This window comes from Sander vitreus, chromosome 6 (genome assembly GCF_031162955.1).
Source record: "Sander vitreus isolate 19-12246 chromosome 6, sanVit1, whole genome shotgun sequence".
NCBI lineage: Eukaryota > Metazoa > Chordata > Actinopteri > Perciformes > Percidae > Sander > Sander vitreus.
The window spans coordinates 28,976,364-28,992,562 of record NC_135860.1 but is presented as its reverse complement, the minus strand read 5'-3'; the positions used below and the strand labels follow the sequence as shown (position 1 = coordinate 28,992,562).

At 41.6% G+C, this 16,199-nt stretch overlaps 2 protein-coding genes across 3 annotated transcripts in view; one reads left to right on the top strand and one right to left on the bottom strand.

The window, feature by feature from the left end:
- The first annotated feature begins 279 nt into the window (after positions 1-279).
- On the top strand, positions 280-9,843 carry LOC144520027 (dysbindin-A-like). Of its 2 annotated transcripts, none has more exons than XM_078253615.1 (10): positions 280-491; positions 1,883-1,936; positions 4,463-4,513; positions 4,607-4,667; positions 4,889-5,021; positions 5,629-5,761; positions 6,870-6,892; positions 7,519-7,665; positions 7,748-7,876; positions 8,322-9,843. In XM_078253615.1, the coding sequence occupies exons 1-10, from the start codon at positions 436-438 to the stop codon at positions 8,579-8,581; spliced, it is 1,047 nt and encodes a 348-aa protein (XP_078109741.1). In that variant the 5' UTR covers positions 280-435; the 3' UTR covers positions 8,582-9,843. The 2 variants fall into 2 exon arrangements, with proteins under 2 accessions (XP_078109741.1, XP_078109743.1); XM_078253617.1 differs by lacking the exon at positions 280-491 and adding an exon at positions 866-897.
- Positions 9,844-10,332: 489 nt separating this feature from the next.
- Positions 10,333-16,199, bottom strand: part of LOC144520026 (IgGFc-binding protein-like) — a 43,305-nt gene continuing 37,438 nt past the window's right edge. Inside the window, exons 32-36 of the mRNA XM_078253614.1 lie at positions 16,085-16,192; positions 15,627-15,822; positions 15,130-15,393; positions 13,220-13,362; positions 10,333-11,015 (exon numbers count right to left, since the gene is read on the bottom strand). Coding sequence (XP_078109740.1) covers positions 10,812-11,015; positions 13,220-13,362; positions 15,130-15,393; positions 15,627-15,822; positions 16,085-16,192 — 915 coding nt within the window. The 3' untranslated portion in view covers positions 10,333-10,811. The remainder of the gene's footprint in view (positions 11,016-13,219; positions 13,363-15,129; positions 15,394-15,626; positions 15,823-16,084; positions 16,193-16,199) is intronic.

The window sequence follows — 16,199 nt, the reverse complement described above, 5'->3', positions numbered from 1 at the left end:
ATGACATGCAATTCTTTTCTGCACAGACATTCTTTCATCGTTTTGTGTTGTACTGAAAAAGGTATTATACAAAGAATCCGGTAAACATCAATAGCACATACACATCAAGTGTAATTCTTAGAAAGATATACATTTAAAAAAAGCACACGAAATAATACAATCAATAAAATAACAGATCCATTACATTAAAATAAAATCCAGGAAGTTTTACGCATGAGGAGGTTTTTGTTGACATCACATGATCACCGGTACCTTAATTACTTGAATATTCGCGCAACAAAACCCAACGGCTCACGTGACTGCAGTGAAAGCAAACAGCGTCCACGGCTCTCCCGAGTAGGGTTAATGTTACAGCTAGCTAGCTAGCTGCCCGGAGTACAGTCGAGGTTGACAACCAGTTCTAGTTAAAGAAAGATCAAATGACAAAGAGGAATTATGTTCGAAAACTTCAGAGAACGACTTCACATGGTTCAGCAGGATTTCACAACGGGGTTGGTCTGCTTTCTGACATCTCGTTCATCTCTGTTTTCACGTTAGCTAGCTGTGGAAACCTCCCACCTCACATATAATTAAATGTGAATGCCAGACCTTGACTTTTAGCATACCATGTACACTTAATGATGGAACACTTGTAGAGATTAGCAGCTAAAGTGGCTAACGCTAAAGCTAGAAATCTGTAACGCTATTTTGTGGCGCACACGTCGATTTTAAACAGTAACGTTAGTTAGTTAGTTACAATACTTGTGAATGTCATTTGTGAGTTTCGATTTGTTATCGTCCTACTAATGTTAGCTCGGTCCGAGCTGTTCCTGGAACAATTGCTTTCAGCTGACCATCATGTGAGCTTTATTTTTCCAACCCTTTGAGTCAGAGTGAATACATGAAGTTACCACTCAGGTGAAAGAAGGATTCAGATCCTTTATTGGAAGTACTAACTAATACCACACTGCGCGAAAACACTCTGTTACAAGTAAAAGTCCTGCATTGAAAATGTTACTTAAGTGAAAGTCTGTAAGTATCATCAGGAAAATGTAGTTAAAGTATTAAAGGTAAAGAACTCTCCTCCCATTGTAGAAAGTGTGAAGGATCCAAAAAGTAAGTGTTTAATGGTCTGATCATTTCAGCTGGACTTGTAGGCTGTTATATTGTTGGCTAGTTTCATTTAGAATAAAACATCAGATTTTATAAACTACATGTGTTTTGTGTGCAGAAATCTTAATGTGTAAAGTAACTAGTAACTAAAGCTGTAACAGATGAATGTAGTGGAGTAAAAAGTACAATATTTCTCTCTGAAATGTAGCGGAGTAGAAGTAGAAAGTGGTATGAAAAGACAAGACTCAAGTAAAGTACAAGTACCTCAACATTTGGACTGAAGTACAGTACTGGATAAAATGTACTTAGTTACATTCCAGCACTACTCAGAGGACAGTGAATACATGAAGTTACCACTCAGAGGACAGTGATAAATACATGATGTCACGTCCACATCGGTTCTGCAATTAAAGAATCTATAATGGAAATTAGAAACAAACTCAACTATGGAATTATAAATGTCCCAATTTCCACAGTGTGAATTCTAAAAGCCATCTTTCTACAATCTACTGAATGAGAGCTCACACAAAGGGGTCCTTTTTTAAAAGCTGCTCCGCGTCATTTCTATATTTAATCAAATGAACCTGAAAAATGTGTGTTGGGTCTGTTCATACAACAGCCTGCTGTGGCTCAGCATTTGGGGATGGCAGTGTCTCAGCCCCCCCCACCTCGCAGAACAGAGTGTAACATTGTAATTTTCCCTCTGGGGATTTTTAAAAAGTATGAATTACTATTATTGTTCTACGTGAATCTTTTTTTCAAACTTCTCTTTATTTTTCTCTTCTTCCAGCTTCAAGACTCTTGGAGACAAATCAAGAGACACCAAAATCAGGAGGAGATCCAGGTGTGTGTGTGTGTGTGTGTGTGTGTGTGTGTTATGGAAACAGCTGTTTTTTTTTTTTTTTACATTTACTGGATTGTTTGAATTATCATTTAGTCTTCAAAATTCCTAACCATTTTAAAAGCAACAACATTTTTACATTAAAATCTTACCTGACCTCCACCTGAGTTTTTGTTTCGATGACTGGTGCCCAGCTGACTCCACAGTGTCCCCAACTTTAGGGGGGCATATAGATTGATTAATTGATTGCTTTAATTTGATGGTTAAAAACCCCCAGTTTACCCCAGGGCCGGGTACCGAATTCAAGACTTTTTAGGCATCGACCGAATTGCCTCTAAAGTATCGAGCATCGAAAAATGCCTCGTCATTCAATACCCAATTTCAATACCTAAGGAGTAAATCTCATCAGCGTCAGTGAGCCAATCAGCATGCAGAACGCTTCTACCAAGATCTAATAATGTCTGTGATTGGCTGTCTAGCGTTACACGCCGTAGAGACACGCAGGAAAATCTCTACGTTACACAGAGACGGCTCACGTAGTCGGAGCTGAAAATTAAATAATTAATAAAATTGGTACCGCAAAAAGTATCGTTTAGGAACCGGTATCAAAGTCACAGTATCGAGCATTTATTTTAACGCTACCCAGCCCTAGTTAACCCTGCATTGCAGTCATTACATACATTAATAATCACAAGGATGAAAACGCTATAAAGCCCGAGGGCTTCTTTCCATCGTGGTCCTCTGGTGTAACACCTAAAACACCACGAGATAAGACAACTCAACAAAGAGTCAGCCTGTGCAGACAATACAGTCAACCCGTAAATAGCAGGCGGCACGTCAACATGCTCTTGTTTTCAGGGATAAAAAGTTAAATGTTGAAATCAAATATGCTACATGGCATTTAGTTTGTAACCATCTCTGCTAAAGTGTTTCCTGAGAAACCCTGAGTTTATTGTTATTTTTAGGCGACCAAAATGTTCCAGTTAACTTTGCTGAAGTGAAAACACACAGTGAGAGGGTCAAAGTTTGAGATGAAAACACGAAAAACAGCCAAAAACAAGTTGAGGTCTATTTTAATGTCCACAGTGTTAGCATGGTTAGCATTGCTAAGCCTCTGTCCTGATTGACAGGTCCTAAATCCTCCCCTGCTTTATCCTCTATTTTAAAATAAATGGAAGCATCATTTACTAAATGAACATCATGCTGTGTTGAAGAAGACTTGAAACTAGAGATTGAGACCATAAACCTATTATGAAAATGTTTACTGAGGTAATAAATCAAGAGAGAAGTAGGCTCATTTTCTCATAGACTTCTGTTTTGAGCCAGTGGAGTCTCCCCCTGCTGGAAGTTAGAGAGAATGCAGCTTTAAGGAGCTTCAGCTTTGGCTTCATTTCTCAGACCTAGGGTCCGTTTCAGAAAGCAGGTTTAGTGACAACTCTGAGTTTGTTAACCCTGAGATGAGGGAAACTCTGGGTTTTCTGTTTCAGAAAGGGAGGTCAATCAAACCTGAGAGAGAGTTGTAACTCCAGCCCGTTTCAGAAAGCAGGTTTAGTGAAAACTGAGTTTGTTAAAGGTGCTCTAAGTGATGTCACACGTTTTTTTTAGGCTACAACATTCTTTGTCACATACAGCAAACATCTCCCTATCCGCGAGCTGCCTGTCCCCTGAACACACTGTAAAAAAACGTGGTCTCTGTAGACAGCCCAGGCTCCACAAACGCCAACAAAAACAAACTGCGCCAACCTGCACCACCAAACATAACAAACAGTGTTCCAGCCAATAACCGACAAGAAGGAGTTGGGGGAGTTAGTGCACGGAAGCACAGAAGGGAGGGAGAAGGGACGGTGTCACTCAACAGGATGAGGAGGAGGAGGAGGGGCGAGCTAGTCTCGTTTTGTTTGAAAATACTTCGACCGTCAACAAGAAGTGACGTCACCCAACATCGCTTAGAGCACCTTAAACCCTGAGATGAGGGAAACTCTGGGTTTTCTGTTTCAGAAAGAGAGGTAACTTAACCTCGAGTTTCTCTCAGTCTCCTCCCTCTGACACAGCGCTCTTTCATTTCCTCATTCATTCATTCAGTCTGTATCAGGCGCATTTTAGCGCAGTGTCGTCATCTGCATGAATAAAAAAAACAGGGTTGGTTTATTAACCGTGTTAGGCAGACTATAAAATTTTTTTTTTTTCTCAAAACATGACATGTCCTTGTGTCGACGATCCCGTTGATGAAGAAGCTGTATTACTCCGCAGGGAGTTAAACATACGTCGGGAGATGATATTGAGGCCCCGACTGCCTCTGAGTTGATTGAACCAACTCAAATCAGCTGTTCTGGAACCGAAAACTCTGAGTTTCCCATCTCAGGGTAAATCAACTCAGACATCAGTGTTAGACTCAGAGTTTGTTAAACCTCCTTCCTGAAACGGGCCCCTGGAAGCTTCGTCCATTATTTTTACAGTCTATGGTTGAGTCTAAGGTGTGTGAATGCTCACATTATTTAACATTGTGTGATTCTTCTGTGTGTTGTTCAGGTTTGAAGAAAGCCCTTCTCATTTCAGTGCTGGACTGGACATCCTCAACAGGTTACACGCACACGCACACACACACACACACACACACACACACACACACACAGTGATATTAAGTGTTTGTGTCTCTACAATGTGTTTCTTTAGGTATGAGGAGAGCTGGTTTGTGCTCCATAGAAGAACTAAAGACTGTGCTCAGGCTGCCGAGGTAGGCAACATCACGTCTTTTCAAACCAATAATGATTCTAGATTTGATCTCCCCCGTCATTGCCATGCTGTTGTGCTAAAAGAACAAACTGAAACAACATGTTAGTCAGTCCTGACTGTGGCAGCCCTGAATTTAAGAAAGCACTGGAAAATGTTGGTATCTTTCAGCAGACTTTCGTGTGTGTGTGTGTGTGTGTGTGTGTGTGTGTGTGTGTGTGTTAGACACTAGATGGGGACATAGTGATGCTCTCAGCACACTGGGAGAGAAGAAGAGCAGCTCTGACACAGCTACAGGAACAGCTGCAGAGCGTGCCGGCCTTCATCAGTGAACTGGATGCCATTACTGCTAACATAGGTAGGTACTGTATGGAGTCTGCTTCATAAAGCCAGCCACCAGCAACACCAACAGATGGCGCCCTAACACCACACAGCGGGCCTCATGCTGCGTTCCATTTACCTCGGCAGCCCGAGCCATCACCGTAGATATAAAACATATCTGTGGTCACAACCCAGTTGATCGCGTTCCAGTACAACGAATCGCAATGTTTGCGCTAGCCAGTTTAGCCACTGTTAGCAATACCGGTTGATAACAACGCATTGTGCTGCATTTTGTGCATACAAACACTGTAGCAACATGTCCACAGATAGAAGTTGGACAGTATTGTGTGTACGACTGGTTTAATGAGACACAAATGAGACAGAAGTGCTATTAAACGGTATATTACTACAGTTTGATGCACGGAGCAGCCATGTTGGATTTTGAGGTCGGCTTTGCTCGGGGTACTGTAAAAATCCGGGAAATCCGACTTCAGGGGGGCGTTCCATTTGAAATTTCAGACTTGGAACTCCGAAATTTCGACTTCCAAGTACTAATGGAACTCACCATATGCATGTGCTACCTGTGTAGTTTTTTCATTAGTGTGTGCGTGCGTGTGTGTGTGCGTGCGTGCGTGTGTGTCTAGCTCATTTGGAAGGTGACTTTGAGGAGATGGAGAGCAGGCTGGTCTACCTGGAGACACTGTGCTGTCAGTGTGAGCAGCAGACATCCAAACAGCATCACATCAACCAACTGGAAGTCTACAAGAAAAAGAAGAGGTACAAGACTGAATGTTCTGCTTTTTTCAATGACTATTCATTTTTTGTAACCGGTAGTTTTTATTGTTTTTTTTTAACGAGAAGAAAAGACAAAACATCAAATAGCCTTCAACGTTAGGCTATAAGAAAACAAAGACAAGATACCCAGAATGGACGGTGGTATCAAATTATAGTTAAACAATAAACAAATCTGACACAAACTGGGTAAAAGAAAATTAACAGTAGAAAATAACCGCAAGTAATTTAAATCAAAATGTATATATTTTTTCAGTGATTGAGACGGTACAATAGATGCTTGTTATTGAACAATGCTCGATGCTTTCTGAGTACCAGTTGAATTGTGTCTTTAAACCCAGTGTCAAAAACTGTCAGGTACTTAAAGTTCGATGGTCACTACTTTGATCATTAATGTCCTCACTCATGTCCTAATTCAGTCATTTTATACCCATACTAAATGATTGTCTAGAGATTGAACTTTGAAATGCTTTAAAAGTCCCAGTGTGTAACGTGTTTAGTTGTTCATCATCAAAATCTGTGTTGCCCGTTCACAAACCTGTCCTTTTTCATGAATATTTACCACCACCATCAATTCCAAGTATTCCTTTTGGCTTTTCGCATGAACTGGGGTCATAGACTGTATATAGAATGGACCAACAGATCCCGTTGCTCTGGACGGAGACCAGTGAAGGATATTAGAAGTCACTTTTCCGGTGATGGCTGAGCGTTACTGCGCAGCCTCCAACTGAGACAGACGACGTAGATGTGACGTGAGCAACCTGTCTGAAAGTTGGAAGTCTTCTGGTAGCTGTGCCAAGAGAAATCTCAATCATTCCCAATCTTGCAGAGACGGAGGGCGTAGCTATATGTAAGGAGGTAACATAGGCACAGGCTAATTACTGCTAACTAAAATGCTAGTTAACATTAGTAATTAAACTTAAACAGCTAATGTAAGTAAAAACTGCCTGTCACACCTGTCATTTTTGTTCGGATCAAACTGAAAAGTCTGAAAGTCCGGACCAAACGAAGTAGGTGTGAAAGCCCCCTAAAACAAACCAAAGAGCAATGGAAGAACATAACGCTGACTTGTCTGCTGTTTGTCTTTTAACAGGAGGGAGTTGGAGGTGCTGGAAGGTGAGACACACACACACACACACACACACACACACACACACACACACACACACACACACACACACACACACACACACACACACACACACACACACACACTCTACTGTATTACAGTGCTGTCGAGTGTTTGCCTCTTTTGTAATGTCTCTATTGTTCCATATGTGTCACAATGACTGGATGTATAGAAAAAACGTAACATTAGACAAAAGGAACACATGACATTTTTCTCCTCAAGAAAATGTGATGTTATTCAATAAAAAAATATGCATTTTGACATTTTGAACCATTATTATTACCATATCTGTCTCGAAAAAAGGTTGGAAAAGCTAGAGCAGATAATAAATAAATAACTCAAAAAGCTTAAAGGCAGAACTTTCTAAAGAAGTCCAACTACAATCCCCCTGTAGTTATTATCAATAGAAATAGGTAGACTGGTTGACTGGTGTGTCGGTGTAATTTTCATGTTCTATGCCCGTGACAAGTTTGGCTCCAGGTGACTGGGACATTGAATGTTGAATATTGGTGCCTTAAAGTTCTAAATGACTGTACACCTGTTGATCACGTAAAATGCTGACCGCTGACTAATACTGCTGTTAATGGCATGATGACGTGTCTTCTGTTTGTAGTGGAGCTGAATTCTGAGCATGCTCAGAAGGTGGCCGAGCTGGAGCAGGCCACGCAGCAGAAACTGAGAGAACGACAGAAAGTCTACGAAGAAGCCTTTAACCAAGACATGGAGCAGTACCTGTCCAACGGATACCTGCAGCACAGAGGCAAGGCACTCTCATTTACAGCATATCACTTTATATAATACATTATTATATAACTACGAACCAATCAAATTGTGTGTTGCAGAGCCAACAGCAGCTGATGAGGGTGTTCTGGATCAGATGACAGTCAGTAACATATCAGACCTGGAGGCTTTGGACGACTTCCTCAACTCCACTGTTGATGACATCAGTACAGGATCATCGCTGACCTCAGGTAAACCCTGACGCCGTTACTCTACAACCTGAGGACAATGCAAGACATGCACATATTGTATGTTACACAAAGTAAGATATGGTACGTCGTCAACGCTTTTAAAGCTGCAGCAATCATTTTCTGACTGAATGACACAGCCATGGCCACCGCTGGCTTCCGAAGATGTAATGTGTACCTGGTGGACATGGAGCAACATGTGGGAGGATCAGTTAGTACAATGAAACCAGCTGGTACATGGTTTTATATTTCACGTCTGTACAGGAGTGATAATCAATGACCATCCATTATAAAGAAATGAATGGGCCTGTGGCTGATCTATCTCCCGTGTGAATGCACCAAACAAAACTCAGATGTAGCAGGTTAAACTTGAGTGAATGATGGACACTAGTCCACGGAGAGTGAAGCCTTAGTTTCTCCGTGAAGTAACAGCTGTCTTCTCTAACAGGTCCAGACCTCGAGTCCTGCTCCTCTGAATCTTACACAAGCCAAACAATCCCAGCCCCTCCCACACTCAACCAACCGTCCGACCAGGACGCAGCGGGGGAGCCCGAAGACGATGCAGCCAGTGAGGAGAGTGAGGAGCCTCTGGTGCAGTCGGACGAAGAGGACGTTCAGCCGGATGTGATACTGGTCGGCCTGCAGGAAGTTGGCACCGTAAGGGACTCTGATGACAGTGACCCTGCAGGGGACCTGCCCTCTGGGTAACTTGGCAACCAGGCCCCTGAAACACTGAGACACACCCTTCTGCACAGCCGTCACACAGCTGCCATCTCCAGCCAACACGAGTCCGCATTTCAGTGCTGCTTTCCTCTGGAGGCTGAGATCAGCAAACTGACACCAAAACATGTCTTTAACACAAATGCTGAATTTTCATTGGTAGGGACACTTGTGCTGAGACAAATTAAAGCTAAACAGATGAAGTGCTTGGCTTGTATCCTTTGGTATAAAGCATCTTTAATCTTTAATCTGGCTGTGTAACACGACTCCATTCACACGCTACAGTAACTTCCAACCTTTTTAGCTTCGGGCAGAAATTCTGTACACAGGACTTACTTAGTGACCTTATTTAGTTGCGGACTGTTAAAGTCCTCAAGATATAGATTGGTCTTGTATTTCTCTTTGTGCTCACTAAAAACCAGCCAGTGCCGCTATACTACTCTAGGAAGAGCTGGTGCCTCTGCCCAGCATCAGCAGCAGGGTAGTGTTGATGTACTAGTACTGGTACTGTCAGCCTAAACAAGAAACGAGCTGAACTGTCCTACTTCAGATCTAGACAAGAAATCTGGAGCAACAGACTGACTGTCAACAGTGCGGATATTCTATATTATTAATGAAAAGCAACAACTTCATTTAATATTGTATGTGGCGTTTTCTTTTCCACCAAAACAAGTTCCTTCCAGAGACTATTTAGCAGAGCCACCGTCGCTGCGTCCAGAGCTTAGCGCCGCCCAAGACCATTGGGATTGGTTTAAAGAAATGCAAACAAGCCAGAGCGGTTGTTTTTCGACTAGGGCTGTCAGCATTAACGCATTAATCGCGATGCGATTAAGGGCCGGGCATAACGCGTTCATTATTTTCACGATTACCGAACTGAGAGGATAAAATTGAGGTTTGTGGGATAGATCTGATGATAGACCAACACACTGCACAGCTGTCCTACTACTGGGAGACTGGATTTTACAATTCTTAAAAGTTATCATGGTTATAGTTATTTTATCGTCCATTGTGACGATTTCCAGGTGAACAGTAGAATTCACTGTTCCAATGTACCACAGACAGGGCAAGTTAAAGGGTTGGCACATTGTTTTAAGCTTTAATTTGTTGGCTACACCAGATTCATTATTTAACATTTCTGTATTCTGTTTTTATTACCAACTACTACCAACGTCTTTGTCTGACAAAAAGATAAACAAGTCTGTTTTTGTCTCTTTACCCATTCAATAAAAATGTCAGTCTGCTATGTTGAACGCTTTTGAAAACTGTGTGTGTGTGTGTGTGTGTGTGTGTGTGTGTTTTTTTTTCTGGCTCTATAGTCTCAGAAGTGTTATTGCTGCAGCAGACAGTGATATTTTCAACCCCAACAGCAGTTTGTGTTCCAAAATGTCACGTTCCAATGATCACATACAGATGTTGTCCACATACTTTTGACCATATAGTGTGAGAAAATGAAGCATGTTTTTGTAGTTTGGATGCACTAACCTTTAATGTTGCAGCTGGGTGATGTGGCATAAACACAGTATGGCTAAAATAGATAGTTATTAGGTCAAATATCGTGGAGCAAAAAGTACATTTCCCTCTGAAATGTAGTATAAAGTACCATGTAACATGTCATACTCAAGATGCACTGCAGGTTTCTTCATCATAACCTGGAATCAGTGATCAGTATTTAGTAGTATCAATTCCATTTTTCAAACAAGAGTAGAAGACGTGTACGTCAATAAGAGACACGACAATGGTGACGTTGCTGAAATGCGTTTAATGATCTTTAGAAATGAGTAAAGACTGAAATGAACCATACATGTTATTGCATATTCATGAGGAAGGGACTTACAAACATTGCACACTGTCAGAGTCTTTAACAGGTGATTCTACGGTGAAGTCACATGACCAAGTAGTAGTAACCGTAACACAGTGTTCTGAGTACATTATGTAACCTGGAATACATTGTTACTGCAATACATGCATTTTGTAAGTAGCAGAGTGACAGAAATTAATCTGATTATTGATACATGCTTTATTACACATTAAAATAGGATACCCTTTAAGATCAGATTTTTGACAATTGTTTATTTCTTTAATTGTGAAACAAGTAGACGCAGTCACCGTAGAATAATCTCTAACTATAATCATTGGAAACACAGCATTGCTGGATATATTCTACCTAAAATAGATTCAATTAAGAGAAGTCCCTCTTCTATCCTGTTTTGTGACGACCTCAGACGTTGGCGTAGCATCCCCTCACTCCATTCTGCACTCCACAGCTCTGCTTACTTTGGCAGGGTTTGTTCTCACAGGAGACTATCCCTCCGTTACACACACACAGGCGCTGGCAGCCCGAGTCGGCGTAGAACGTCTGACCAGACACGATGTACCGGCCGTCGAATTGGCAGCCGCACTCAGCCAAGGGCACACAGCCAGCCTACATGGTACAGATGATGAATAATCATTTTATTTTGGTTAACATACATGAAAGAAACAATTCATTCCTGCAATTTGCCACCGTAGCTAACCGAAAAAGGAACAGGCTGAAGCCAAGGCTTATTTTTGCCTATCCCATCCCATAATCCCCACAGAATCGCCCAGAAATCCAACAAAACTAAATGAAACTAAATACTTGAGTAAAGTACAACCATACCAAGGGTAATGAAGTCATTTTACATTTTATTCAAAATTACTTCATTACCCTTAATTGTTTTAGATTTTAAAGCTTTTTTTTAAAACTCAGACAACTACACATTTTCAACTCATTAAGTTAATTTCATAAGTTTAAAGGACAAATCCGGCGCAAAATGAACCTAGGGGTTAATAACACGTGTACCGAGTCGACCGTTCTCTGGGATATGTTACTGGTTGCACGGCGTTCGTCGTTCGACTGGTTGTGACTGTTTTCCCAAGATGGCGCCCGCCTGTATACGTGAACGGTACGGTCTTTCTAATAAACTGTCTGTACACTTACAAAGTTCTCAATGCTTCGGTTTACATGCAGGGACCCTCATCATGCTACCGTGGAAGTGTGGTGATATTTTGAGCCTTGTTAGTGGTGTAGAAATAGAGATTTTGTTTTACTTTACCAGTGCCCCGACGACTAGCGTTATAAGCTAATTAGCGGTTTGTGCTAAAACTGGTCACATTGGATTAGCATGAAAACATATTCCAGAGAACGGTCGACTCAGTACACGTTATTAACCCCTAGGTTCATTTTGCACCGGAATTGTCCTTTAACCCCCAAAACTGAAACTGAAACATTAGTCCTCACTTTACCTTTAATTACCTTGTCTTAATTAAAAAATAATAATAATAAGAAGAATGCAGACAGGAAGGCAATTGTTCACAACTCGAAAAAGTATTTAAGGTTTTAAATATACAAGATCTGGACATTTTAAGATGCTGGAACATTTTTTTCAATCAGATCAGATCAGTCAGGACAATGTCACAATGCGCACTCATGACCTCAGCGTTTCTAAAACCCTAACTACAGTCTCCCTAAGTAAGATGCACACGCATACATGATAATTCCAAGTGTGAACATGTTCAGAAACATTTACAATACCATTTTCAATATTATATATATATATATATAAAGATGCATGTGAAATACATCCTGAAATAAATGAGGCAATAAATATATAAATAAATGTGTACAATATATAAATGAGTCAATGTAGTTAAATACAAAAATGAAAGTTTTAAGATGTTTTTTAAATGACTACTTTTATTTATTTCAGGGGACATTTATTTCATAATGCCACATTTATTTAAGTCCCCTGATATAAATCAATGTGGACTTATGAAATAAAGACCACTTAAATAAATACGCACAGTATCAAAATATATTGCAATATATTGAATTGTGACCCATGTATCGTGATACGTATCGTATTGCCAGATTCTTGCCAATACATAGCCCTAATAAGTCATTTAAAAATGTCCTTTTTAAACCGAAAACCTATTTAATGAACTATATTGACTCATTTATACATTTTATATTTATTGAGTCATTTATTTCAGGATGTATTTACTTAATTGTTATTAAAATGGCACCCATAGAAACTGTATGGGTATTGCAAAATGAGAAGAAAAGATGTCCCCCTTAGGTCTTTTTGACTCCGATCTAAATGAGAAGAGAGAGAGTAAGAAGAAGAACAAAGTCACGTTAGTTTAAAGGAACACGGCGACTTATTGGGACTTTAGCTTATATATTATATATAATATATGCTATATTCTCAGAAAGGCGACACTCTGCTACTTCTGCTACTTTGGCGGAGTGATTTGCTTTGCAGCAAGCCTTTCTGAGAATATAGTTCCCGGTTTGTTTGCGGTTAGAAGTGTTCTGTGTCTCATGTTACGTTGTTTTTTGTACACGCTGTGACTCTACAAATCACAACATGTAAATAGGAACATGTTGGCGTTATTTTGTCACTTATTCGGAGCAGTAGGCTAGTTGGAACCAGTTATCTGCAGGTTCTGTGCTAGGCTAAGCTACTGATGGAACCATCAGACAGCGTTACAACACGCACGGACACGAGAAGGGTATGTGTCGACTTGTCTTACTCTGGGGGTTACGGCGAATAAACTAAAGTCCCAATAAGTCGGCGTGTTCCTTTAAAGAGTGTGGAGGATTACCTGACTCAGCAGGTAACCAGGGTTACACACACATCCCTCGCTGGGGGGGATCTCACACTCAGCGGGGGGAGACGGAGAGGTGCAGCTGACTGGACAGCCAGGAGCTGTGACACTGTACAAACTATTGGCTGCACAATGCATCCCTGAGAGAGACACACACACACACACACACACACACACACACACACACAATTACAATTACGTAGATTACCGTGCCGACGTCGGAAAATGGTAAATGACTATGCACAGATATAGCAGACTGATCTCATGAAGTGGCGTATGTATGACACGCCAATTCGTATGCCATTTTGGCGTGTTATCAAGACCCATACTCACTTTTTAGCGTGTTTATCAACGCCGTTTGGCCTCCATTGACTTACATTACCTTGCGATTGCGTCTGAATTTACGCCATAGCGAGTAGTATGAAAGAGCGAAAGCGAGGTTGGTCGGGGTGGGGGATGGGTCAAACGCAGGACTTCCACCCAGGAGACCGGGGATCGTGTCCCGAGTGTAGGGTTGGGAACCGTTTGAATTTTTACGATTCCGATGCCGAACCGGTACTTTTAAAACGATTCCGATTCCTAAACCGATTCTTGAAAAACTGAAAAATGACATCAAAGAAAGGCTCTTTTATGGAGTTTTTTTAAAAATTGAAAATTATTTAAATTTAACAATATATTAATGTTTTAAAGTACTTAAATACATAATAAGTAAACCTAAGTCACCTAACACATAACTACAATAATTTAACAAATAACAGTTACACTATTAACAAGTAACAACAAAATAAATGTTGAGTTGGTATGCCAACCAGCTTCAAACTTTAGCAGTTCTTTTGCAGAAAAATGACCATATTTGCTTCTCTGGCAAGATAGACACCTCTCCTGACTTATGGCATGTCCTGCACAGGAGAACACTCTCTCAGATGGTGTCCAAGAGGCCTGTAGGCTACACACAGGTATGAGTTTGAAAGGGCAGACCATTTGGGGAGGGTGTTCCGCCTCCCCCACCACCAGGCTACAGGGTCTGGTCCTCAACGATAGACTAGCAGAGCAACTGTAATATGTTTACTAGCGATCACGTGCAGTGAATGGTTAATATGCCTTTACATCCGTTTTGGTGAGCCCAGAGGGAAAATATGGCATTTTAAAAGTAGCCTACATTTACGATAGCTAGCTAACAGTAGACTACAGAGAAAGTGTGATATTTGTAGGTCCGTTTCAGAGCGTGTACAAAAAAGGGAGAAGAAAAAAAAAAAAAAAGAGTCTTTGCTAGTGCAAAGTCAGGAGCGTTTGAAACTGGATGTTGGCTGGAAGGGCTCGTCTAAGCCAATCACGCTAGGTTGGGTTGCGGGTGCTAGGGCTGGGCCTGCCGGTGCAACTGCAGGCAGAGGCGGGCCGACAGTCTCCTCACTCAGGCTGCTCTCCGTTGTCATGGTTGCGGTACTAGTGTTCTTCTTCACTGGTGGTGGTTTTCCAAAAAAATCCGAAATCCGTTTCTGTGCCGTATTTCCTCCTCGTTTCTGTCATTAGACTATGTAAATGTACTAGCCTGCTGCTGCCATGGATGGATGTATGCTGCATGGAAACCTCTTTACTCGGCGACCACTAGCCTGCCTGCCTGCCTGACGTTGACAACGTAACTTCCGAACCTGTGTTGATTAGGCTTCAAAATAATTCAATTAAAATCCAAAATACACGTAATAGCCTACGTGTGTCAAAATCATTTCCTAAAATATTCATAAGGAATTTATAAATTGTGCAAAATATTTTTAATACATTTTTTTTTAAATCTCCCTCTCGCCAATAGGGGGTGCTGCAGTGGCCTGCCATGGTATTGACCGATGCTTGTAATGCTGTAACGTCCATTGGCAGGCGTCATGTGATCTGTAACGTCCCAGAGTACTTACAGCAGAGGCGCCTGGTCCTCCATGACTTCACGCAGCCTCCTTTTCTCTGACACTCTTCCACATAGTCACTGATGATGTCACAGGCTGCTTCCTCTTTGCCCTCGTTAAGCACCATGTCATAGATACAGTCGTCCCGGTACTGCTGGGAATCTACTCGGCCCACGCAGTCGGCCAGGGGGCCGTCCTTCGCCGTTATGACATCACAGACGGATGTGTAGCTGGGTGGTTTAAAGTTGGGGGGGAGCGGCAAAGCACAGTCTTTACCTGCAGCACAAAGGCAACGCACGTTATAAAGACAACTGATACCCAGTAAGAGGAGCAGTGAGTGCCAGAAGCCTGTTTTAACAGAATATTCTTTACATAGCTCTTTGCAGAATGTTCTTTTAACCTTATACTGAATTCAAATTTGTTTTCCATCATATGATATGCATGTCTGAAAGGGACTAAAGATGCACAGCACAGTAGTGAAGATGAAGAATACTGCTCGGGCTGCTTACACTCATGGGAGCAGCCCTCCACGTCCGCCAGCCATTGGCTCACTCCAAACTCATTGGCGTTGGAAGCCAGCTTCCCATTGGGCAACATCAGGTCATCAGCAGGGTCATTGTTCATGTTTCCACAAAGGCCGCAGGCAACACTGTGATAACTGGTGGCCACCTCCACCCTCACTGCACTCGCAAAGTCAAAGGAGACCTTAAACAACGAGGGAAGTAAAAGAGAAGTTAGATAACAGTTCAGGTTGAGAAATAGTAGTACTGAAACCGACACTGGACCAACAGATGTGCTTTCATAAAACCAGGGACGCACCTTCAAATTCAACGTCCCTTTAAAAATACCTAAAAATAAGTAATTGGCCCTAATCACATTAAGGTTCAGACCACCGCTGGTGTCAGAGGTTTGTAAGGAATGTAATAGTAGGGTGTGTGTGTGTGTGTGTGTGTGTGTGTGTGTGTACCTTTAGAAATGCTGTCTTAATGACAGCCAGTCTGTGTTGACGATAAACCTGGACCAGTGTTTGATTGGATGAATTGGAGAATGGAAGGGAGTTTTGAAGCCCGTCCACCTATAGA

What these genes read in the sequence shown, in the direction of transcription:
- LOC144520027 (XM_078253615.1), top strand. Translation starts at nt 436, where the DNA reads ATGTTCGAAAACTTCAGAGAACGACTTCACATGGTTCAGCAGGATTTC. An exon ending in CAGCAGGATTTCACAACGGG is followed by an intron (nt 492 to 1,882) that starts GTTGGTCTGCTT and finishes CTCTTCTTCCAG; the next exon opens with CTTCAAGACTCTTGGAGACA. An exon ending in CGGATACCTGCAGCACAGAG is followed by an intron (nt 7,666 to 7,747) that starts GCAAGGCACTCT and finishes TGTGTGTTGCAG; the next exon opens with AGCCAACAGCAGCTGATGAG.